Source organism: Adiantum capillus-veneris, chromosome 27, assembly GCF_014529385.1.
Source record: "Adiantum capillus-veneris isolate H3 chromosome 27, ASM1452938v2, whole genome shotgun sequence".
Lineage (NCBI taxonomy): Eukaryota > Viridiplantae > Streptophyta > Polypodiopsida > Polypodiales > Pteridaceae > Adiantum > Adiantum capillus-veneris.
In genome coordinates, this window is record NC_140957.1 from 78,313,086 (window position 1) to 78,340,362 (window position 27,277).

At 43.2% G+C, this 27,277-nt stretch overlaps 1 protein-coding gene across 1 annotated transcript; it reads left to right on the forward strand.

The window, feature by feature from the left end:
- The first annotated feature begins 24,893 nt into the window (after positions 1–24,893).
- Positions 24,894–27,010, forward strand: LOC147422249 (putative aldo-keto reductase 2). The gene is made up of 5 exons (XM_086502600.1): positions 24,894–25,199; positions 25,395–25,598; positions 25,765–25,937; positions 26,066–26,168; positions 26,294–27,010. Exons 1-5 carry the CDS (start codon positions 24,978–24,980, stop codon positions 26,639–26,641), a joined length of 1,050 nt encoding a protein of 349 aa, XP_086358726.1. The 5' UTR covers positions 24,894–24,977; the 3' UTR covers positions 26,642–27,010.
- Positions 27,011–27,277: the final 267 nt, after the last annotated feature.

A 27,277-nucleotide genomic window follows, 5' to 3' on the forward strand; every position in this document is an offset into this window, starting at 1 on the left:
CATTCAAGGAGTATCTAAGACAAGTCTTAGAGATTTATATGGATGACTTGGGTGTGCATTATTTATGGAGAGATGAACATGTCAAACACTTAAAGAATATCTTTCAGAATTGCAAAACTTATTGCATTTGCTTAAATCCTAAAAAATGTGTCTTCATGGTAAGACAAGTTAAGATTTTGGGACATATTGTGTCCAAAAATGGCATTTCTACAGATCTTGAGAAGATACAAGTGATTGTTTCTCTTCCAAGACCCACAAAAGTTAGAGAGGTAGATGCCTTTATGGTTCATTGTGGGGATTATCGAAGGTTTATTTACATGTATGCGGTTGTTGCAAAACCTCTCTATACTCTCATTACAAATTTCGAGTGGAATGAAGAATGTTAGAAAGTGTTTCAACAATTGAAGCATAGACTGATTTAGGCTCCAATTTTGAAAGCTCCTTATTGGAATAAAATATTCCACATGTATGTAGATGCATCGGCTTATGATGCATCTCAGCACAACCTGGAGAGAACAATATGGATTTTCCAATTTGTTACTCCAATCGACAGCTCAATAGTACAGAGAAAAATTATACAACCACCAAAAGAGAAGTCTTGGGAATGATCTATGCTGTCAAAAATCTTAGGCATTACCTTCTCGCAAACAAGCTCATATCTTTGTGAATCATCATGCACTATTGTACTTAGTAAACAAACCATGCAATACAAGCCGCATAGTTCGATGGCTCATTATATTACTAGAGTTCCGTTTCATGTTAGTAGTCAAGAAAGAGACTACTCATCAAAGGGAAGAACATTTTTTGTGATTGATACATGGGGAAGCACATCTTGGGGTTGATTATGATCTTTCGAATGCGTATCTCTTCAACATCCAGATGGTACCGAGGCGGAGCGAACATGTGATACCATTGCTCACCATAGGTTTTCTATAGATTGAAAGGAAAACCATCAATCATAGATCAATCACGCTCACTTGTGCTTATAGTAAGATGGCTATATAGGCATGGAAAGGATGGAATACTTAGGCCATGTATAGAGCCATCTGAGAAAGAAGTATATTTGAGACAAGCTCACATACATACGATGCCAATTTCTTAATTAACATCGACGGGAAAGACTGCCTTCAACAATTTCACAGCATGACAGATACAGACCTCAATCAAGAAATCATCTTATGAGTTTCATGGATGGACACTTACAAAGTAGTTCCAGATTGGTAGGATGACACACCAAAGTAAAATCTCAAGGGCACATTATATGTTACAACCTTGGCACAAATAGATCACATTTACAACCAATCACAACAATCTAAAAGCATCCTTGGGAGAAAGGTTAAACAAGTCTTGTTAAAGAAGGAAATCATGGAAACAAAGCGGCAACGGATATGGATACCCAAAGCCATGCTTTCCAATCAGTTTTCAAACTTGACCGAACACAGCTTCCAAGTAGCCACCACTCCTCAACATAATGCACGAAGGTGGAGAAAATCCAAAATGCAACTCAATGCTTCATCAAGCTCATCAAAGTATAAATGGATTCCCAAACACCAAACGGGAGAAATCCACAACTGCCAAAGAATCAACATGGCAATGGAGACCAAAACCATCAAACAGCAAACCAACTCCGAAATCTCCAAAACCAAAATTCAAAATTTGAAAAATCAACTTGTTGCTGAAAAACCTATTGATAGGGAGAAGGTGAAAGCCTTTATCAAGAAAATTAAGGATCTCCAAGATCAATTAGCTATTGTTGGTGTGGCTATTTCTCTCAAAGATTTATCTTGGTGATGGGAGCTTTTCACAAGCCAAGCTCCCATACCCCTCTTCTCTCGTCCCCACCCCATGAAAACCCCCTCTTAGGGAGGGAGTGATAAAAAGCATTGGAAAAAGTAAGAAAAAAATAAAGTATGATTATGTAAATATATAAGAAAGGTAAAATAGGCCACCTCATGCCTGCGGGGTAGCCCATCCCCACCTTGCCTCCTTTTTCTTCACTGTTGCCCCGCCGTGTGTCGCTTTTCCTCTCCTCCACTCAAAAGGTCAACCCCCTCTCTCTTCCCCTTGTCCTTTCTCCTTTCTCTCTCCCCTCAAGCTACCCCACCTCTCACCAATAATGCATTATAACTCACCAATAATGCACCCTAACTCACATGCAACTTACCCTATCTTCCAAAATAGTATACCCCACCCCCTCTTTCTCTCTCCTATCATATCCCATGACCCATATATCCCCCTCTCTCTCTAAAGGGCGCCATGTCTCTTGTCTTGTAGCTAAATAACCTCCCCCACACTCACACACACTCAGTTTCACTGAAAAAGGTGCCCACAGACCCATCCCCACCTGGTGGTTACCTGATTTTTCTTGTGTTCACACACATCTGCACACAGATTCACCTCTGAACACACTCCCCTCTCTCCCCTCTTGTAATTACTTTATTCTCCATGTCACCTCTCACTTTTTTTCATCAACCCATCTCTCTCTCTTAGTCTCTCTCTCATGAGACTGCTGTTTTGGCACATATACACACAGCCAGACAAGTGGGGCCCACAGTCACATGGCCTATGTAGATAATGATTTCTTCATTTCTAAATTCTAGAATTTCTCCCCCCTCCTCCCCTATATAAAGAGGGGTCACCATCACACTAAGGACACACACCATCACCAAAGAGTACACTATGCACTGTGTGTGCCTAGTGCACACACACACACCCACACCATCACCATCACCACAATCACCATGCTTGTCTTGAGCATGACCTCTACACCCTTGGCTATGGAAGATGAAGGGCAACTACCACTCTCTCCTTCTCATTCCCTTACCTATGCTCCCATTTCATCGCCTAATTCTCTAAATAAAGCTTGAGGTTTTGTGAGTATGTTTTCTTGCAATGTTTTGCCCATGTGAGGTGTGCGGAATCGCCACCTAGTCTTGTGTTTTGGAGTGAGCTTGTGTATATGTGAAGGGTGTGCGGATTCGCCATCCTTTTGTGGTGCCTAAGTACTAAGCCGCTATACCCCCTCCCTCACTCTCTCTCTCTCTCTCTCTCTCTCTCTCTCTCTCTCTCTCTTCTCTCACACTTGATCTCATTCCCTTTCCTCTTCATCATTACTCCAAGCATCCATCTCTCTTGGATGAAAACTTTGTTATGGTGGTGTGTTGTTTGCGTCCTAGCCGCTGAAGCTAGGTGGTGCCCCTTGTTTGCTTTACCATGACAGGCTCGAGGCGCGCCATTCGGTCCCCGGTGTTTTAGAGGCCGTCGGGGGTTCGGGGTTCGCTTTGCTCCCGTCATTTGGTGGTGCCCCATTGAGGATCTTTTCATGAAACCCTTCAGTTTACAAGACTGAAACCCCTAAACTATTGTGAATGGATGAATGGCTAGCAGGATGTGCTAATTGGACGACAGAAGAAGAAGAGATCTCCAAGCACAACTAGACGAACTCCGCATCTCCATCGAAGCTCGAGTGCCAGGTGTAACGGTAATCGATTTGCAGTGGGAGAGTCAACCAACACGCCAAACCCAGTGGATATACATAGGCCAAGTGCCAAGAAGAAGAAGGAGAAGGTCGAAACCATGTCCGCAACCTACAACCAACCCACAACAACAAAATGGAAGGAGCTCTACACAATAGAGAATCAACACTATTCTACTTTGAGAATCGGGTAACTCAAGTCATCGAGGTAATTACCACAGTCAGTTTTCAAGTCGTACCTGATGCTGCAGCACAGATAACGGAAGCATTGGCTCACACTCTCACTAGAGAAACTAGGGATCTACTGAGTTTGTTTCATGAAACAACACCACCCTCTCCACAAGCTTGGACAGTGACTAAGCACCTCTAAGCTTCACATGAATCAGTACAACCTACCTCAAGACAGATCACACATACCAACACGTGTACGCTCAATCAAGGTAATACTGGATTTGAAGGCTCACTACCAGCACGTCATTGACACCATGCCGGGTGGGGGAGCGGTTTTTGGAGGTTCTGGCATCAGATCAACCATTTGTCTTACCTTTGGTACAAGGCAATGTACCGTTTGAAGTTTTAATCTATGTCCTAGTATAAGAGGGTATACACGCCTCCTTGTAAAGAAGAAAAAAAACTTTTGCAAGTTAAGCAGTGTGTCTTTCTAGCTCTCTCTCAGTAATCATGGCAAGTGTAGCATTTCCAACATTTAAAGGAAAGAAGGGGGAGGATTTGGTAACAGACTTCCTAGATGACTTTGAAGTAGCATGTGTAGTGAGCAACATACGATGAATCCCGGGTTAGAATCTTTAAGCATCTCATGAAGCTAGAAGCTAGATCATGGTACAATGCACTTCCACAAGCAACCAAGGATGACTGGGAACCCTTAAAAACCGCTTTTAAGAGGCGCTTTTGGGGGAGGTACCACTTCAGAAAAGTTGTGGGACAAGTTGAGAGACTTGAAGCAGGAGGGTCTTCTAGAATATGCCACCTATGAGTCCAAATTTGTGGATTTGTGGGAACGGTGGGTTGAGTCACTGGCTAGGGGGGAAGCTGCACCCGATTTCCTAAAAAAAGATCGGTTCACGCATGGCTTATGGTCGCTTCTCAAGGAGAAGGTGAAAGGTAGATTCCCGGCTACGTACGAGTTAGCCGTTGAGATTGCTCGCCTTAAGGACAAGAAGCTGCGAATGAAAGCCAAAGAAACCGAGTCAACAGAAGCAGGAACATCGCGTCGACCAGCAACTATGACAACCACCATACCACCACCACCGGCTCTTGGGGTAAGAGATGACCAACAAGATATGTTGGTCCATATTACTGACCAACTGCAGAATTTGTATGTCCACTTAATACAGCAAGGGAGGAGTCAAGAAAGAGATCAAGACCCTGGAAGAGCACGACGACAAAACAGGGAGTATCATTGCTACAAGTGTGGAGAAGACGGTCATGGTATGTACTACTGTCCCAAACCACGACAAAACTATAATAGAGGAGGTAGGAGGAACCAATTGTCACCCCCTAGAGAAGGAACACCCCCACCCCGAGCACCACCCCACCAACACAAATTCTACGTCCACCCCAGACACCACTACAAGCATCCATCCCACCTCTTCCACCAGCCCCACCACCTGATCGCCCTGTAAACATCATAAGGCTAGAAGAGAAAGGAAAAACCGTAGTAGTGGATCCACCCAGAGCAAAGGAGAGGGACAAGGGTAAGGAGAAGGTAACCTTTTTAGAACCACTTGAAGCCATGACTGTGAAAAGAGCTAGGAGGGAGAAAGCTACACAATCAGATGATGAGAGAAGCATGAGAGGAGAAACTAGCAAGAGGCCATCCAGGCCACGACGAAAATTGGGCATCACCAACTTCCAGCTAGGGGAAAGTTCTAAGCCCTATGATCTAACATTGGATGTGGCAGAGCAAGGACCGAAGATTACATGGCCACAACTGCTACATCTTGTACCTAAAGTAAGGCGACAATGGTCTAAAATGGTAAGTACAAGACGCTCCAAAACAAAGGTAGCCAGAGCAATTTTGGGATGCAACATGGATGACATCCTTCCAATTGTCGACGTAAACATAAAAGGAAAGAGGGTTGGAAACACCTACATTGATGGAGGTGCACAAATCTGTGTAATGAGTGAAGCTATGATTCTTCGATTAGGGCTCGAGGTTGACAGGCCTTCTCCATGCAAGGCAAAGATGGCAAACAATGCAAAAGTTAAGTGTGTGGGTGTGGTAAGTTCCATGAAAATCAAAGCTTTCAACACTGAGGTAGAGGTAGATGTTTTTGTGATGCCTACTAAGGGGGAGGGCTATCCACTAATTTTGGGAAGGCCATGGTTGATGGCCATGAAGGCAAAACAGGACTGGGGTACTGGCCTTCTACGGATGACTGGTAAGAAACGGGAGACAATCTACTACGACATGAGGATTGACAAGCAGAAGCAAATGAATCTGGAAACATCGGCAGATGAAACCACTAGAGAATCTTCCAGTTCTGAGGAGGAGACCACATCCACCGACGAAAGTGACAGTTCCATTGATGTGATGGGTATCATTATGAAGGATCCACAAAGGGTAAGCACAACTGGTGATCCATCACCAAAAGGGCAACCCAATGAAGAGGAGAGCAAATCACCTGGCCTAGGAGGAAGTAGGTTGAAGGGTATGTTGTCTATGGAATTAACACTTGAGGAGAAAGATAGTTTTTTGCAAATGTTGATGGGATTTCCTAACCTGTTCATTGACAACTATGAAAGAATCACAGGCATTACAAGTGGTGGAACATCATATTAAGCTGAAGGAAGGGGTAAAACCAGTTGTGCAAAAGCTACGACGACTGGGGGTCATACAAGAAAAGGCACTCTTGGCCGAGGTAAGGAAACTGCTGGAGGCGGGATTCATCTATCCTGTAGAAAACTCAGAATGGGTGTCACCCGTAGTGGTGACGCCTAAAAAGAATGGTAAGTGGAGGGTCTGTGTTGACTACAAACCACTAAATGCAGCTACAAAGAGAGACCACTTTCCTCTCCCTTTCTTGGATGAAATTCTGAATGAAGTAGCGGGTTTTGAATGCTATACCGTCTGTGATGGTTATTCTGGATACTTTCAAATACGCATAGCCTTGGAAGATCAGCTAAAAACCACTTTTATCACGCCATGGGGTTGTTTTGCATACAGGGTTATGCCATTTGGTCTCACAAATGCACCTGCCACATTCCAGAGATATGTCACATATGTTTTTGAACCGTTCTTTGGAACATCCATAAGAGTGTTCATTGATGATTTTTGTATATATAGCTCCCGTATTTCACATTTAGAAAAGGTAACTGAAGGTTTGGCCAGGTTGCAGAGCCTAGGTGGGCAATTAAATGTGGATAAATTCCACATTGGGGAGAGTAAAGTCATTCTACTAGGCCATGAAATTTCAGCAAAAGGTATCAACGCCGACCCAAGTAAGGTGTCCGCACTCATAGCCCTACCTTCACCAACGACCGCACGTCAACTGGTCTCTTTTCTACAGAAGGTGAGGTACTTAAGTAGATTCATACATCTACTATCACAACTTGTTCTACCACTGCAACAACTCACTCAAAGATCAACTTTCACTTGGGACGAGGAAAGCGAACATCACTACAACAAGGTAAAGGAGGTCTTAGCCACTCTGCCAACTATCTCACCACCTAAGTGGGATGAAAAATTCTATGTCACCTCAAGTGTTGGTGATGACTCATTGGGGGCTGTGTGCTACTCCAAAAGGATACGACGACATCTTTCATGAGGCCAATCTACTTCTCTAGTCGAATGATGACAGTAGGAGAGAAGGTTTCACCCATGTGGAACACTTAGTCCTAGCTCTTAGATTTGCAACTACAAAGTTTAGGTCATATTTGCTACCTAAGCAATTTTTGATTCTAACCACGGATGAAATATTTCCCTATGTTGTACAACACATGGATGTGTCTGCTAGAATTATTAAATGGCTAGTTCGTCTGCAAGAGTTTGACTACACGGTACAGGTAGAAAGCACGACAAGGGCAAGTTTGGGGGGACTCATGACCTACCAAGTCTTGGAAAGGAAGGAGAAGTCCGATTACCTCCAGTACCACCGATGGTAGAAGGAGCATACTCTCTACTTTGATGGAGCCTACAAGCGAGCGTCCGACAAAGCAGTTGCAGGCATAGTGGTCTTTGATGACAAATAGGACAAAGGTATTTTCGTTGGGCCAATTGTTAATTCACATTCTAACAATGAAGCTGAGTATGAGCACTAACCAAGGGTCTACAATGGTGCGTCTCGCAAGGTGTACAACGCCTTAATGTATTTGGAGAGCTCTACTTCTGGTAAGGCCAGTAAATGGAGCATGGACATGCAAGAATCCTAGTTTAAGGACTCACTTAAGTGGTGTAAAAACCTTGTTGGGTAATTTGAAGAAGTTCAAATACACCATATCCCAAGGGCTCAAACCAAGAAGCAGATACCCTAGCAAGTGAAAGACTACAGGAAGTGGTGGTTGGAGCAATAAAACTAAAGCTCCCTCTATTTCAAGGAAGTGATGCCTTGCCTGACATCATGCATTTTTTGGAAACAGGGATGCCCATAGAATTAACACAGGACAGAAGCAATGGCTGACACGGAACGGCCACAAGGTATCGACTCATCAATGACGGTTTGTACTGTAAGGGTAAGGACCAAATACTCAGGAAGGTCCCTCTCTCTCAGGAAATCACGGGAGTAATTTCTAGTTGTCATGACGGGTTTGTGGTGGTCACTTTGCCCTACGCATAACAAGTAGGAAAAATCTGCAGGCAGGCTTCATATGGCCTAGCCTCAACCGTGATGTACACCATTGGTGCAAAACGTGTAAGTTGTGTCAAAAGGCCGGCACTAGGTCACTTATGCCTGAACCACAGACACCTATTCTCTCATATGGCCCATTTGAAAAATGGGGTATCGATGCCATTGGGCCATTACCTAGGGCCAACTCAGGAAAATTCTACATTATCATGGGGGTCGACTACATGACTAGATGGGCAGAGGCTACAGCCACCACTAGAATCACAGCGGTAGAGGTAGCTAAATTTATCTACGAGCACATATGCTGTAGGTTTGGCACACCTTTAGAGATCATCTCTGATAGAGGGCCAGGTTTCAGAGCAGACTTGGTAGGAGAATTAATGCAGAAACTGGGCATTACAAGGAGGCACTCTTCACCATATTACCCTCAATGTAATGGCCTAGTTGAAAAGGTAAATGGAATGGTTTCTAAAATTATTACCAAGCAGGTAAACAATCATCCTGGAGACTGGGATAAGTATCTACTACCAGATTTATGGCCTACAGAACTTCATTTCGTACATCCTTGGGATTCACACCGTATCATCTAGTATTTGGTAAGGAAGCAATCTTGCCCATTGAAGTGCAACTACAAAGTCTCAGAGTAATGGCAAGCCAGCTTCAACAGCCCAACATGCATTTGAGAGATCACATCATCAACTTGGAAAGACTGCAGCTAGACAGAGAAGAAGCAATAAATTATTATGCAGCACAAGCAGAGCATAGACGGCTTAGCTTTAACGAGCATCTCCGGAAAAAAGAATTGAAGAAAAGAATGTTGGTGCTCCGCTACGACAATCGCTTCGACACGCGCAAGGATAAGAAACTCCTACTCCGATGGGAAGGCCCTTTCATCATCAGGAAAAAGTATGCCAATGGAAGCTACCAACTTATGGAGGCTGATGGAAAACTTCATAAAACCAAGGTAAATGGTTGGCGACTTAAACCTTATTTTCTTCGATTTGACCAGGCTCCACCAATTGACATTCCAGATGAGAACACACCATCAGCCACCACCTCCGACGATAATGATCAAACAGATGAGCTAGAGAAATGAATGCCTCTAGCCAAAAGGGGAGGGCTAATGATGGGGGCTTTTCACAAGCCAAGCTCCCATACCCCTCTTCTCTCATCCCCACCCCATGAAAACCCCCTCTTAGGGAGGGAGTGATAAAAAGCATTGGAAAAAGTAAGAAAAAAATAAAGTATGATTATGTAAATATATAAGAAAGGTAAAATAGGCCACCTCATGCCTGCGGGGTAGCCCATCCCCACCTTGCCTCCTTTTTCTTCACTGTTGCCCCGCCGTGTGTCCCTTTTCCTCTCCTCCACTCAAAAGGTCAACCCCCTCTCTCTTCCCCTTGTCCTTTCTCCTTTCTCTCTCCCCTCAAGCTACCCCACCTCTCACCAATAATGCATTATAACTCACCAATAATGCACCCTAACTCACATGCAACTTACCCTATCTTCCAAAATAGTATACCCCACCCCCTCTTTCTCTCTCCTATCATATCCCATGACCCAAATACCCCCCCCTCTCTCTAAAGGGCGCCATGTCTCTCTTGTCTTGTAGCTAAATAACCTCCCCCACACTCACACACACTCAGTTTCACTGAAAAAGGTGCCCACAACCCATCCCCACCCGGTGGTTACCTGATTTTTCTTGTGTTCACACACATCTGCACACAGATTCACCTCTGAACACACCCCCCTCTCTCCCCTCTTGTAATTACTTTATTCTCCATGTCACCTCTCACTTTTTTTCATCAACCCATCTCTCTCTCTTAGTCTCTCTCTCATGAGACTGCTGTTCTGGCACATATACACACAGCCAGACAAGTGGGGCCCACAGTCACATGGCCTATGTAGATAATGATTTCTTCATTTCTAAATTCTAGAATTTCTCCCCCCCTCCTCCCCTATATAAAGAGGGGTCACCATCACACTAAGGACACACACCATCACCAAAGAGTACACTATGCACTGTGTGTGCCTAGTGCACACACACACACCCACACCATCACCATCACCACAATCACCATGCTTGTCTTGAGCATGACCTCTACACCCTTGGCTATGGAAGATGAAGGGCAACTAAATGAAGGATGATGGCCATAATCCTCGTGCGAGTCTTCTCCATCAACTCCCACCTATCCGCCATGTGATCTACCACTCTCTCCCTTCTCATTCCCCTACCCTATGCTCCCCATTTCATCGCCTAATTCTCTAAATAAAGCTTGAGGTTTTGTGAGTATGTTTTCTTGCAATGTTTTGCCCATGTGAGGTGTGCGGAATCGCCACCTAGTCTTGTGTTTTGGAGTGAGCTTGTGTATGTGTGAAGGGCGTGCGGATTCGTCATCCTTTTGTGGTGCCTAAGTACTAAGCCGCTATACCCCCTTCCTCACTCTCTCTCTCTCTCTCTCTCTCTCTCTCTCTCTCTCTCTCTCTCTCTCTCACTTGATCTCATTCCCTTTCCTCTTCATCATTACTCCCAAGCATCCATCTCTCTTGGATGAAAACTTTGTTATGGTGGTGTGTTGTTTGCGTCCTAGCCGCTGAAGCTAGGTGGTGCCCCCTGTTTGCTTTACCATGACAGGCTCGAGGCGCGCCATTCGGTCTCCGGTGTTTTAGAGGCCATCGGGGGTTCGGGGTTCGCTTTGCTCCCGTCATTGGCATTGCATTCACAAACTTCCATCCTATTACGTCACTCAACACTCAGGTTCATCCAACCCTCTTATGTTTGAAGAACTGAGTGCAATGTTGCTTGAAGAGGAGCTACGACTCAAGACTAGAGATGGCAGGGGTCATGGTGATTTCATAGTTAGCACAAAAGTAAAGGGGACTACATCAAATACCTGTAAAAAGAACCCCAAGAACAAGAAATATTTAGGTAGCTATTTTTATTGTAATAAGAAATTGCATGTTGTTAAAGACTGCAAAAAAAATGGCACCATGAAAGCTTCTTGGAAGGAAAGATAATTCGCCAATAATGTTGAGGTGGGACTTGAACTATAGGCCGTCATAGAATAGGTATGCTCATTAGCACAAACTTGTTTGTTGATGGTTCTTGGATTTTAGATAGTGGTGCATCTCGACATATGACTAGTAAGAAAGACTAGTATAGTTCCTAGAAGCCTTTATAGGAATCCATGAGTGTAATTATTGTCAAGTCAAAGGGTCTAGGATAGTTTCCTTTTTAGCAACTACAAGTGAAACTAAGCAACTCTCTGATGTGTTGTACCTGCCTCAAATCAGAAAGAATTTTCTCTTGACTGCTACAATCATTGATCGTGGTCTTGAAGTTCATTTCAAGGAAAGTGGTGAGCAGCAATCTTGGATTTTGAAGGCAATACAGTGGGAAAGGGCGTAAGACACAATGATCTTTATGAAATTTTTGCACTTACGGCAACTACAAAAAGGGTACAACTCAATTATGGCATGAGAGATTTGGTCACCTGTTGTGATAAAAGAGATACATACTCAGATATCAATGAAGTATGTGAAGCTTGCATAGTGGGCAAAAAAGAAGAAAGGCATTTCCACAAGAGAGTAGTAATCAAGCTCAGTCTCCTCTAGAGTTGGTACATGTAGATCTCTATGGTAAAATTGATACTTCTGCTTTGGGTGGATCTTTCTATTTTCTGTTGTTAGTCGACGACTTTAGTAGAAAGATGTGGGTGTATTTCGTTCATGAGAAGTTTGAAGCTTTTGGAAAAATTGAAAGTGTGGCACAAGCTTGTAGAAAATAAAACAAGAAATAAAGTCAAAAAGCTTCGTATAAATAGAGGAAGAAAATTCATCTCAAATGAATTCAACAACTACTATAATGAGCATGGCATCAAATGCCACCTTACTACAATTTTGGTCCAATTTAGAGTTTCAAAAGGTCCCCTAAACCCTGTTACTTGGCAGGCACAATCCTTACTAAGTCAAAAACACTTCTAGACTAGCAAATCTAAAATCTACACACTAGAAAAAAATCACAACTTTCTACATTAAAAAATTGCAGGCCACCAAATCTGATTTCAGCTACACCTAATAAGTGCTCCTAAGACTAGGAACCTGATGCAATTGTAGAAATCTAAAAACAACACTCAAATAGTGAGATATGTCACATGGAAGGTCATGGGAGTTGACACTTAGATCTCGTAAAATGCTTGCAATGTACATATCAACATGTAGAGCTCCTCAAGGCTAATGTTTTTATACTCTCAACTTGTCGATACGATAACCATGCGGTGTGGTGCAAAAGGATGAAATATTGATAGCAAAAGGGTTTTCACGGTGTACATAGAAAACCTTATCACTTGAAATTACTTAAGAATAAATCTCTTCAAAACCCTTACAAAATTGTCTTTTATACCTTGGCTAAGGGTCTCAAATATACAAGGGTTATTTCTACTCCAAATAATGAGTGAAATGGTTTGGTAAAATGTGTATCTATGAAGCAAGCCATCACTAGTGAATGGTCAGCAAGTCATGAAAATGATTAAAGCACAACTCAAAAGAAGAAATAGTAGAAAAACCAGAAGAGAGTAGCCATTTTCAAAAATCATTATAGCACATTACAGGAAAGAAGCCAATTACAAAGGGTAGTGAGCATTACCAAGAGGCGAACAACCAACTCACCACTTGAGACGTGAGAAGGCCACTTCTATGTGGAAAAAAAAAGAAGGAACCACAAGTAACCCCCACACAACAAAGTAGTCACCAGGGTAACCATTGAGGAGGTAACAAATGAAAAGGCCCTAAGAAATAGCCAAAAGAACCCAAAGGAAGGAACGAGGGGAAAAAAAAGGATAAAGGAACAGGTGGTGGTTGGAGGGCTACACATCTTCCTTGTAGAATCATCCACCATTGAGAAAGCATTAAACCAACGAACACTTGAGTCAAAACCAACATAGGAGGATTGTCCCCAATGCAACATCCAGATTAAGAGATTAGTTAGAGATTTTTAAGGTTTAAAAGTGAGAGCCGCCCCTCAACATTGGATCCTAGCATAATGGCATTCAAAACGATTGCTATGCAACTTGATAAATTAAGTGTAGAACTAAATAGCTAGTCCAAGCTTTGCCAAGTCTGGAAATTAAATAAAGCAAGGGGGCATCAATGTCCATTTTTGAAATAAATTTCGTAGGAATCGAGGATGATGTAGAATGAAAATCAAGAAGCATTGGAAGATCATTGATTATGTGACATGTGACATTGCATGGATGAGAAAATGCCAATTTTATGTTTGAGGAGGCAACTAGGTGAAATTGGGTCTGACCATGATAGCATCGCTTTAAGGATGGTCGAACAAACTATCTCACAACATGACACAACCCAAGGGGATGGTATGGTAGACACAATACCCATAAAGTTGGAGTGAAATATTATGGCATCATTTCTGTTTTTAGATGTTGGGAGCACTCACAACATGTTTTTATAGAGACCATGGTTAAGAGGAGCAAGGGCTTTATAGGACTCGCAAACCAATGAGCTAACTGTCTGATTCGGGATGATAACATCAACTTCTCTAACTATTATTAGTATGTACCAAAAGCCTTTCATAGAATTGTCCTCATTTTTGAACGCTCTCTTTGCAATATTTCTTGCTTTTGTTCAGCAACCTAAAGGTAGCCATACAAAAGAGCCGTAACAAGGACTTGTCATTATCATTGTTTTTGTTGGCAGATCCAAGTGATTTGAAACACATTTTCACATCATTTGTTTGTGCTTGCCTACCTCCACCAAGAAACTTCATCGCAAAAAGTATGCAATTCCCAATGGTGTTCAAAATTTCAATCTCCCATGTTTGCACTCATTAAATTGTTGCACTCCCACTCATTGATTTACTTCAATTGCAGCATGAAATATTCCTCCCATAGTTTGCATCTCCAACTTACTCTTCACAACTCTCATCCCTCCTTCACTTCAGTAGTGCTACAAGCAGGTGTACAGAGTGCCCTACAAAATAAACTAAAACCCTATAGCTCAGTCATGCTCTTTCCAATTGTCACCTATAATAAATAACAAATATCAATTTCCATTGCATACCTCTGTCTCGTAAAAAATTGTCCTCAATTGCGAATATAAGAATCTGCAAACCATACTTGTAAAAAAAAAATGGTTAGTATTCTGTGTCCAAACATATCTTATATTGAAAGAAAAATGCATAAAATTAAACAAGCAGGTTTTCTTATGCCTACCATCATCCATATACTCCATATTCTATTGGTCCATACCACTAGAATAAGTGGTATATGTCATACCCTAATGATTCAGGATATCATTGGTCACACTCATCATTCAATAATCAATATTTAAAATTTCCAAGTCCAATTCCATAAACATTGTTGCGACAAGAAATTATCATATAGCAAATCCAATTCCAAATCACTTTCGTTATATACCCGGTTAACAAAATTATATTAGGCATAGTGGTGGCCAGCCACTGCAGCATGATTTTTGGATTGTGTTGCTCAACCGGCAAATATACCCAATGAGATGTTCTGCCGAAATTGAAAAATCTGTACTAATGCTACTTAGACCGGGCGAATCTACATTTAGTTTTACACCACCTAAATCGGCAAAATCTGCATTTGTGTTGCCTAAATCAATGGATTTGCGCTTAATATTGTTTAAAATTGTGACTTTGTAGTTCTTTGGTGGGCTACCTAAATCGCTGAAGCCGCATTTGTACTGCCTAGACCGGTGGATCTTTATGTACAACTTATGTTGCCTAAATCGGTTAATCCACACAACGATGAGCAAATATACACTGCCTAAATCGGTGAATCTGTGTGTACGTGACCAATGAACTAGACCAGGCATAAAAAAACAAAGCATAGATTACCTATTTTTTTACCAGATTGAAGTAGGTTGGAATGATGAAGTATGTACCAAATGTTGACAATCGTCCCAAATCAAGTGATCTCATGTAAGTAGCTATAACATAATATCAAATGATCTCAATAGAAATTCCATTTAGTACATGCTTAATTAAGCCACAACGGAGAGATAGTTGGATTCATAGCTCATAACGTAATGTAGGTAATGAAAATATGAAAAGAGGAGTGAGGTATTTGATGTACGTACATGAAGGATATACTGCATCTAAAAATACATGTATTAGTGTGTGTGTGTGTGTGTGTGTGTGTGTGTGTGTGTGTGGTGTGTGTTTGGAGAGAGATCAAATGATCTCAATAGAAATTCCATTTAGTACATGCTTAATTAAGCCACAACGGAGAGATAGTTGGATTCATAGCTCATAACGTAATGTAGGTAATGAAAATATGAAAAGAGGAGTGAGGTATTTGATGTACGTACATGAAGGATATACTGCATCTAAAAATACATTATTAGTGTGTTGTGTGGGGTGTGTGTGTGTGTGTGTGTTTTGGAGAGAGATACAAGTAGGAGAGAGTTCCAACTATCAAACTCGCACCACGGGAACGGTTAAGGAGCGAGCTCAGCGAAGCGAGATTTTTTTTTCATCCACCACCACTACCTCCCATTGCCGCCCCTTAGCAACCATCACCACCACCACCCTAGCCCACCACTGGTGGTTAGTGTTGCTAACATACTACCACCATGTGGTCGCCCCTACTCCTACCACCACCGCCAATTGCCGCTCCTCTCTCCAGTGGAGTAGCCAAGGACCCTCCTCTCTCTCTCTCTCTCTCCTCCTCTCTCTCTCCTCTCTCTCTCTCTTTCTCTCCTGTTGTCTTCCCTCTTGCATGTGTCTCTCTCTTGCCCGCCACCCCTCTCTCTTGTTGTCTCCCCCTCCCACCCCTACCCCCCCCCCCCCTCTCTCTCTCTCTCTCCCCCTTGCCTTTCCTCCCTTCCTGGATGAGCTCCACCCCTCTCTCCCCCATCTCTCTCTCTCTCTCTCTCTCTCTCTCTCTCTCTCTCTCTCTCTGTGTGTGTTGTGTGGTGTGTGGTTGTAATTTTCTATAAGGTTAAAATTCTCCTCTCTTTCTCTCTGTCTCTCTAAAAAAAACCTAAAACATTAGCGATTTTGCTAGTGGCTTTGGTGTTTTTTTTTAAAATCAGACCCTCTCACCGCTCCCCTTCTCGCCCTCCTCATGATCCTTCCACCCATTCCCCCCCCCCCCTCTTCTCTCTCTCTCCTCTCCTCCTCTCTCTCTCTCTCTCTCCCCCACTGGCCCCCACCTCTTGCTCTACGTCCGCCCTCTTCCCTAGCTTCGATCCTCCCCCCCCCCCCCCCCCCCTTCTCTCTCTCTCTCTCTCTCTCTCTCTCTCTCTCTCTCTCTCTCTCTCTCTCTCTCTCTATATATATATATATATATATATATATATATATATATATATATATATATATATATATATATATATATATATATATATATATATATATATATATATATATATATATATATATATATATATATGTCGTCCTATCTTGCTCTCCCTATCCCTCTCTCTCTCTGCCCCCCTCCACTCGCCACCTCTCTCCCCACCCCCTATTCCTTTTCTCTCTCTTTACTCCCACCACACCCCCCTCTTGAGTCCCTCCAACCCTAGAGAGAAATGAAACGAAATGCTGTATTAAGGATTTTCATAAGGTAAAAATGACATATGAGACCAAACCGATACAGTCTTGGTGGATATAATACAATGCATGGGTACAAAGGAAAATGAGAGAAAAAGAGGGGAGAGGGGGGGGGAAGGGAGGGGCCAGCGGGGGAGGGAGAGGTAGATAGATAGATTTTTTTATCGTATGACATATGGGACCAAAGTTACATGGGACATATGGGATATGACATATGGGACCAAAGTTACATGTGATGTAGTATTTGTGTCACTGATGAGTGATTCTTGATTGTCCAAAATTGTGGTGATGAGAGTCGCAATGGAGAGCCCACACTATGGCTCGGAGAGGAAAGTGTGTAAGTCTAGGTCATGGCTGAAAATGTGAAGGAAGTAAGTTTACTGCATGTGACCAAAAGCTAAGCACTCTACAAGTGTGTGGTACTCAGACTCTCGAACTTACAGTGAAAGGGGGAGAGAGAGAAAGAGAGAGAGAGAGCGGGGGGGGGGGGGGGGAGAGACTGTGAGAGGGGGGGAGTGGAGTGTAGTTTTTTTTTTTTTTTAAGGGAAAGAAAGGGAGAGAGAGGAGTGCTTAGGCCCCCCCCCCCAAAAAAAAAAAAAACCATGCAAAGCAATAGCGAGGTGGGCTTATGCACTCCTCTCTCTCCCTTTCTTTCCCTTTATATATATAAAAAAAAAACACTCCACTCTCCCCTCTCACAATCCCCCCCCCCCCGGTGTGCCCAAACCTTCCCTTCCCTTGCGAACCCCTCTCCCCCTTCTCTCTCTCTCTCTCTCTCTCTCTCTCTCTCTCTCTCTCTCTCTCTCTCTCTCTCTTCCAATACTCTCTTGCGGCTCCATCACTGGCAATTACACGAACGGAGATTAATAAAACCATCCGTCAGGATCTTATACAGTTGGATACTAAGAGGACATGGGTAGACCCTACACAAGAATTGGGCACGAAGATGGCCGACTACAAAGAAAACTTCCTACAGCTATCTGAAGATGGATTTGTGATTCGCCCGAGCTACATGGATACCCACTTGGCTCATGGTTTGAGATGTGCTATTGGTCAGATTCGTACATTCTCACACCAACTGGAAATTGAATTTGGTAGATTTAGGGGAATCCCACCTGAGAGCAGAATTTGCAAGTTATGCGGAATGGATCCGGAGACAAAATTACACTACATATGCCATTGCACCGTATACTATGAGATACATGGACGTTTCCATTGCCTATTTAAAGAAGGCTTTGGACCTCTAGATAGAGTCATGCAATACCAAGATCAAAGATGCTTAGGCTTGTACCTACTAGAACTACATCGGCACAGGGATAATCTAATGAGAAGACAAAGAGCACTATAGCCTCAGAGGCAGATCACAGATTTCTTCAGATCTAGAGAAGTAGGAGTGGAAGGAGAAGCAAGAGGCCAGCAACCAGCACAAAGGAGTACCCACATTCATACCAAAGACAGCCTCATTGATAGGGCGATTGAGCTTAGGAAATCGAGACGACCACGATCGAGATGCAGAAGCACACTTCATCGGAGGAGACTACAACAAAGGATTAGAAGCATTCTAGCCAGACACCCAGAATGCTCCCAAGAAGTTTATTTAATACTTTGTATTTCATTTTTCACATTTATTTTCACACTTTTGACACTTAGTACTTTGGTACTAAGGTACCCAGACATTGTAACAGATTCACCACTTTTGTATCAGTTCTTTCTCATAGGTCATTCTGGCCTTTTGAAGACGTTAATATAACATTTCATTTCTCTCTCTCTCTCTCTCTCTCTCTCTCTCTCTCCCCCCTTCTTTCTCATTTTATTTTGTACCCAGACATTGTATTAGATCCACCAAGAATGTATCATTTTGGTCGCATGGGTCATTTTGGCCTTTTGATGACAGTTAACATAGCATTTCATTTCATTTGTCATTAGGATTGGAGGGACTCAAAAAGCGACAATGTGACAAGAGGCAGAGAAAGAAAAAAGGAAGATGCAGTGGGAGAGAGATCGATCGATAAGGAGAGAGAGAGAGAGAGAGAGAGAGAGAGAGAGAGAGAGAGAGAGAGAGAGAGAAGGGGGCGACAAAATTCTGAGGGAAAGAGGTGAAGTGTATTGTTTTTTTTTTAAAGAAAGATGGGCTCACCCTGTACAACCCCCCCCTCTGCGCTTGCTTTCTTTCTCCCTCCCAGTCTCCTACTCTCTCTCCACCTGCCACCCCTCTTCTCTTGATCTCTATCTCCCTCCCAATGCCCCCCCTCTCTCTTCCCCTCCCGCTATCACTCTCTCTTTCTCTCCCCCTCTCTCCCTCTTTTACAAAAAAACGGAGGCACTAGAGATACTACTAGTGCTTTGTTTTTTTTAAATAGCTCTCTGCACCCTCTCTCTCTCTCTCTCTCTCTCTCTCTCTCTACCCTTGCCACCCTTCCCTCTCGTCCTGGTGTGTGTGTATGTGTGTGTGTCACACACACACACACACACACACACACACACACACACACACACACACAGAGTCTACCCTTGCCACCCTTCCCTCTCGTCCTAGTGTAGGTGTGTGTGTGTGTGTGTGTGTGTGTGTGTGTGTGTGTGTGTGAGAGAGAGAGAGAGAAGACATGGAGGAGAGAGGGGTGAAGCTCACTCCAGGAAGGGAGGGAAGGCAAGAGAGAGAGAGAGAGAGAAGGGGGGGGGGGGGGGGGGGGTAGGGGGTGGGAGGGGAAAACAACGAGAGAGAGGGGTGGCGGGCGAGAGAGAGAGACACACACATAGAGGGAAGAAAGCATGAGAGAGGGGTGGAGAGAGAGAGAGAGAGAGAGAGAGAGAGAGAGAGAGAGAGAGAGAAAGAGAGAGAGAGAGAGAGGGATAAGGAGAGGGGTTATAGAGCGACTAAGAAAAGAGAGAGGAAGAAGGGAGTAGGAGATAGGAGGACTTTAGGGAAGGGATGGTGCTTTCTAGAGGAGGAGCTGGAGGAAGGGAAGGTGGTTAGAGGAGTAGATGGAGAGAGGAGGTGGAGGAGAGGAAAGATTTTGGAGGAGGAGGCTGAGGAGGAGGAGGAAGGGAAGAGAAGGAAGCACATGGGCGGCAAGAGGAAGAAGGGGAGGTAGAGAGGGTGGCACTCCAAAAAAAGAAAAAAAAGCTCGCTCCGTTGAGCTCGCTCGAAGACCTAACTCCTCGCACCAAAGTATAGTTAACAAGTCCAAAATGTGTTAGTTTTGTGTTCATAATTAGCCATGAAAGAAAACAAGGTACCATCCTCTTTAAGGAAAATCGTTTTATGTCAATTAAAATACTTTAAAAATAATAGTAGTGTCACTTAACATTTAGAGTGATATAACTGTATAAAAGACTCAAAACTATTGCACTTGCTAGGAGACTTTTATGGTGGTTTATAGCAAAATCAGTTGAAAGTCAAAGGGTTATAAAAACCTGCAAATATATCTTTTGACTTGCAAATCAGTAGAATGAAAATAGTAATGCTTATATATGAATCTTGGTTAATACAAAATGAAGCTGATAATGAGAGGTGTTAAGGCTAGATTTTCATCACACCAAGTAGCCATATTTTTAGAATAATTTTCCTTAATAGCAAGTGCTTGCATTCTTATGAGGTATTGTATAGTCATGGTCTTCAATATAGACATAATAAATTAGAAGGGTCAATTTGAAGTGCTTTAGCAATAATTGTTTTATGTTTAGCAGGTGCCAAAGAGAAAAGTGCTAAGCATGAAGTACGCCAATATAATTTATAGAGAGAAAGTGCCACATGTGACGTAGAAAATAGGTGACATGTTTATTATTCATTCACCACAATACTACAAAATATTAGTACTAAAGCAATTAGTAAATTCAGTCACAAAGTCTTATTATATATCGTTCAATCTGGGCAACTAGATTAAACAACCACTAGAGAAAAAATCACCACTTGGTGGGAAAGTGAGAGAGGATGCATCTACAATTTCTTTGAGAACAAAATTGAGCATAAAAACAACATATTTATGCAATGATGTGTATGATTCTGATCTTTGTAATGTTCTTGTAGTGTGCATTGCCAAATTCAATTGAAAGAACCCTAAATCCAAGGAGAAACAAGAAATAAAGCAGCAGGAAGCCGTGAAGTTCAAGAGATGGATGGACTATAGCAAGGTGGATAAGTAAGCTCTCTTTAGTTGATACGGTTTCTTAGAGCCATTTCGAGAGAGGCTTTGTTCTATACAATGGGCTCAAGTGAAAAAGTCAAGGTGTTGTGAGCGGGTTTATCCTCACAAAATTATGGTGAAGCAAGTCGCCGAGGTTTTAAATTGGACTTTGTTTGATTTCGAGTGGATGTTACAAAATGAAGGTCTTGCCAATGTTGAGCATGAAGATTCTGCTTTTCTTCAAAAGCTTATTGAAGATGGGATTAGTTATCCCACAAAGTTGGCCATCGTACTCTTTGTCGCGAATCTCATGTGATGGTATGGGGAAGAAAACTGATTGATGTTACCCATTTGTACATATTCTAGGGCTCTTGATGATGAAGGCTCCCCAACAGTTGACCATTCAAAGCTTGAGTGGCGACTGAAATCGACCTTCTACGCTTCTACAATTTAAATTACCGGTTCCTAATGCCATCTCTGACCAAGATATCCGGCCTCTTTTGCTTATTTGTGGTCGATTTCATTGTATGTTGTACTTTGAAGCCATGTAATCTGCCTTTTGCAAATCTGGCACCATGAAAAATGCTCCAATGAAGCTTCTCTATGGTCTTCATGATTATCTACAAGAGATGGTTGAAATCAATAGGACCTAGCTCCTCCTTTGAACTCAAGTGGATATGCAAGCCTTCAAACAAGGCAGAGCAGTGGCGGTGTGATAGGGTATGGAGTAGTGTGTGTGTGTGTGTGTGTGTGTGTGTGTGTGTGTGTGTGTGTGTGTGTGTGTGTGTGTGTGTGTGTGTGTGTGTGAGAGAGAGAGAGAGAGAGAGAGAGAGAGAGAGAGAGATGGCATTACCTAATGGGAACACCCTCCAAAATAGACCATATTGGGACTTTTGCGAGTATCTGCAAATCAACACAGCAAAAAAGGCAATGCAAGCGCATTTGTGGCCATTGCATCAGAGTCCTCAAGCACTCTAGCAAGAAAGTTCTCGTCATCGACACTAAGCAAGCAACAAGGGAGATGTGTTGTTTGAAGGGTGGTCTAGTTTGAAGAAGGTCGGCTCAGTATGTGCATGTGGATTTGTGTGTCGTCCTGAGCAACGAGCGAGAGAGATCGAATGCTGCAGAGTTTGCCGAAGCTTGAGACGGGGATGGAACTTGTGGTGTGAGAGCTCGTGCTCGGCTTGAAAGTAAGGGTGCCTTCGTGTGATGCCACAACCAAAGTGTCTTACTGTCTATGTTCTATGCTAGATATGGTTTGTAAAATTATAGCTGCAAGTTTCTGAGGGATTGATAGAAATAAGTGTGTGAAGATCCAAAATGTAAAAGAAAACAATATAGAAATAATTGGAGACACAACATGTGCATGGCTTGCAAAAAATGGCAGATTTGTTGGGAAGGGTTGGTGGTCGAAAGACAAAAGGCAGTGTCTGTTGCATGCAATGAAGGCCAAGACAATCAGAAAATGCTGAGGGTTGGTCTTTTGAGAGTGTGCATGGTGGCTAGGGCTATTGCGATGAGAGAGAACGAGACAATTGTAGCGGTTCTTTTGTGAATTGGAGATGGAAAGCACAATATTACCCCTTCGAATATGTGGGCATCATTGGTGGAGAGAGCGGGTTGTTAGAAAGCAATTCCGAGCAACTGAGACACACACACACACACATAGAGAGAGAGAGAGAGAGAGAGAGAGAGAGAGAGAGAGAGAGAGAGAGAGAGAAATGTTGAACCGTCGTTCTAGAGAGAGATGTATGTGTGTGGTTATGCTTCTATGGCTCCAAGCTTGCATGGCGACTATGGTTGGTGAGAAAGAGTTGATGGAGTGTGTACAAATGATTAGAGCAAAAGTAACAAACAAAGTGACTCGTGGGTTGTTGGTAATAGGGGGTGGATATTATTTCTATGTCCGATGGTGGGCAAATTTGGAAATCACCAATGTCTTGAAGATTTGGCCATATGGATAGATCTCAAACTATTTCTAAAGGCCAAAACTTCCACAAGGAAGTACTTGAAAATCTTTTTCGATCCATGCTCTCAAAACTTTGGCTAAGATTTGGCCATGTCATCAAATCTTAAGCTCAGTTTGAAAGTGGGAATCCAAGAAGTCCCAAATTCACTAATATGGTGTTACTAGATGTGTAAGTGTGGCCGCAAGTTGACCAGAGGAGAGAGACTAGGTCAATAGACGACGTTAATCTGATCATGCACAATGAAAGAGAGAGAGAGAGAGAGAGTCTCACAGAGAGAGAGAGAGGGAGTTCACTTGTTGTTTCAACTGCGAGTAATGGGTCCGCGCATGTATCCGAGGAAAAATAACTTCTCTCTCTGTGGCGTGCTACCACACACCAATCAATCTCCTTTCCGGACTAATCTTTCTGGAATTATCTTTGCTTTTTCTTCGAAACTGCTACAGATATCGAATGTTTCTATTTTTCTACAGGCTACATCGGGCATCGAAAATTTAGACTTTGGAATCTCTTGGGGTTGTATCCCACGCACATTGGTTCAATTAACCTTATTCTTTCTCTATACTTCAATCTTCAGCTCAATTCATAGGAAAAATCCCTGAGTCTCTTGGGATTGTTTACCTTCTCCTTCTACTTCTCGTTCTTCGTAAAACTCCGGCTACTTCTACTTCTTCTCCTTATTCCCTCGTGCCAAATTCCATGGTGGTTTATATATCCATCGATTCTAAACTTATCATCAACCAAGCTTAGAATTCTTAAACAGCTCTCACTAAGTCATACTGGCTCACCTCCAAGCTACAAAAGGAGTGGGATAAGGCCTCGTAGTGGTTCGCGCTCTATTTTATTCATTTGCTTACGAGATTCCTCCTACTTGCCTCTCAAAGCCTACCTTAGGATTCCTACCTCCTAAAAGGAAGAGTCGAGGATATTTCGAACCCGGAACCATAAGGACTGCAAGATTAGGAATTACTACCTTAGGATTCCTACCTTTTAAAAGGGAGAGTCGAGGATTCGAACCCAGAACCAAAAGGACTGCAAGATTACAAATGCTTACGTAACCAATCGAGCATCCCTGCAAGGCTGACGATGATGGAAATTCGTTCAATAATGAAAAGATGAACATCCACTACCTGCTCGCACGGAGCAAGGCAGATGACTGCCACAGAGCAGGGCTTCCCCCTACTCCTCCCTGCTACACCTGGATTTTGTGCGTGCTCTCACAAGCTCCATGTGCTCGCTCGTCGGCAACTCTACGCTGCTCGCATCTCTATCGCTCGAGCGGCCTTAATGTTGCTCGCTCCTGGATGTACTCACGCCCGTCAGTATCGTAGAGGATTCTGGCTTATTTTATTTTTCATAATGGGTGCCACATACTGGTTCATCTCCCAATTTATCAATTGGAATCTCACTATATTCCATCTCAAGCTCTGTGGGTAGCCAAGTTCAAGGGCCAAAAGAAACACTTGTCAGCGAGAATTGAACCCGACACACCGCAATCAGGAAGCATCCTTTGTGTTGAACCATCCCACCAGCACCAGGTGCTTGTGACATTGCTTGCCCCTTTGTTATAAAACAAGCAAGCCCCCAGTCCTCTGCCCGCCCCCGTGTCCTCCCTAGCCCAGTCGTCGTTGTCCAGCACACATAGCTCTTCCAATCTCGCATCACATTCTCCTACTCTGTCTGCTTGCTACAAGCCACGTTCTTCGCTGTCCTGCCTGCGAGTCGCAACCTCCTTCCCTGCTAAAGTGAAGAAAATGAAAGCATCTCCCAAGATTCCAATCTTTAACGAGCTATTTGAAATCGTGGCAACATATGATAGACGTAACGGAGTCCTGCTTGAATTTTTTGGAGAGGAGCTCATGTGATGTCACGGCCCACGACACGACTCTACCCCTTGCCCCCGTCCTTTATAAAGCCTGTCGAAGCGTGCCTGTGCTGTAAAAGCTCTCCTCTCATCACTACACACGGCCAGCCTGCTATCTAAGAATTTCTTCACCTGCTGCATTTTACATGGCTCCACCTGCTGTTAAGTCGGTTCCTTTGGGGTCGCAGGGCCTCCACGTTTCCGCTCAGGGCCTGGGATGTATGGGCATGTCGTCCTTCTTTTATGGTCTCCCCAAGCCTGACGCCGACATGATCGCGCTCATTCACCACGCCGTCCACTCCGGCATCACCTTCCTCGACACCTCTGATGTCTATGGCCCCTTCACCAACGAGCTCCTCCTGGGCAAGGTATTCATTCTGTATTGTTTTCTCATGATTTAAGGTGGCATGTTGTATTCTGATTGAGCCAGTGTTTGTATGCATTTGTTGATGCGCGCTCACTAGCTTGTCAATAGTTACCCACTTCCAATGTAGTTGAAACCTACAAACATTTGTCTGTGTGCGCATGTAATCGATCATTTGGTTCTTAATGTATGTATACAGGCTCTCAAGGGCATAAGACATAAAGTCCAGCTTGCCACAAAGTTTGGCGCCACGATTGATACAGATACTGGCACATTTGGCGTCAATGGAGATCCTGCATACGTGCGTGCAGCTTGCGAAGCTAGCCTTAGGAGGCTTAATGTGGATTACATTGACTTGTACTACCAACATCGTATTGACACCAACGTTCCGATTGAAGTTACGGTGAGGTTACCTCCATAGAAGCTAAGCTGCCATGTTTTAATCATGGAACATATAACTTCAAACAGATGCGAACATTGAAATCACACCAGCATGTAAAATGCAGCAATACACGTATTTTTCAGGCACTTGTTGTTCGGCATGAGTTTTTATGTGCTCTGCTCCACAGGTGGGGGAAATGAAGAAGCTAGTGGAGGAAGGAAAGGTGAAGTATCTGGGGCTATCCGAGGCTTCAGCATCAACCATACGGCGGGCTCATGCAATTCACCCCATTAGTGCCGTCCAACTGGAGTGGTCTTTGTGGTCGCGTGATGTGGAGAAAGACATCATACCCACCTGCAGGTGATCCTTGTTTCTTTTCATCTACTCTTCACGCTTGTATGTGTGTGATGCATGCTGTGTTGACCGTGGTTGACAGAAAGAATAAAACTGTCACTTCACACTGGCTCCTTTTCTCACATTAATTGCAGGGAACTCGGGATTGGAATAGTTGTGTATAGCCCGCTTGGTCGAGGGTTCTTTTCAGCTGGTGCAAAAATCCTAGAAAACGCAACAGAAACAGATTTCCGCAAGGTATGTTGTGCTGTTCGATAAGCTTGCAGAATCATTTATATGCTGAATAGTCTGTGTGCAATCTATACGTTAAAACTCACTTCCTTTTATTCATTGGCCTGTTTGCATGGTACTTGAAAGTGTAGATTGCGCAGCCAAGGATGCAGGGAGTAAATCTTGAAAAAAATCAGATCTTGTTTGAAGCATTACAAGAGTTGGCTGCAAGAAAAGGGTGCATGCCAGGACAGGTCGCACTTGCTTGGGTTCAGCACCAAGGGGATGACGTCGTACCCATTCCCGGCACAACTCGCGTCAAGAATTTCGAGGAAAATGTGGGTGCCCTTGATGTGAAGTTGAGCAAAGCAGAGGTGGAGGAGATTGTGGCTTTGTTTCACGAGCGCGCTATTGCCGGAGAGCGTTATGAGGATGCACATCTGTTGATGTCTCACCAGAATTCCGATACTCCTCCCTTGTCTGCATGGACAGCTCCTTGATTTTGCGTTTTCATCTCTCTTGCTGCAAGTTGATGCGACTATGGAAGCATCCAAGTTCCAGTTACTAGAAGCTTGTGAAGGCAAGCTACCGGACATGCCATCACAACAATTCCTCACTACTCTGCCTCTCTACCCATCCAAACGACTATGCACTCCCAATGATGATAAGGAATCACATCATAGACTTCTTGTCCGTATTATCACCATCCAAATTAGCATCTATGTATCCCTATAGCTCCAATACTACATATACATTGCATAAAACATGCACATAATGAAGTTTACCTCTAATTTTGGGATCAAGAGGTAACCTACCAAGACCAGAAATCAAAACTGCATAAACCTTCAAATACAAACTAGAGTTTTCTACATGAAGGCTTTCCAACATTGCAGAATACAGAGTAGAGTTTTGTTTTTTCTTCATAGTGCAACTCAACAGCATCATTCCAATTGTGGTATGTTGATCGTAACAATCATGGAAGTTTCCATATCTCTACAATTGTACCGTATGACCATACGACACAACATACGCAACAGTATGACATGGCATAGCTACCCGGAATGGGAAATCGGAATGGCAACATGCATGAAATATCATCCCCTTTTATGGATACTCATGTCTGAAACACGAAACAC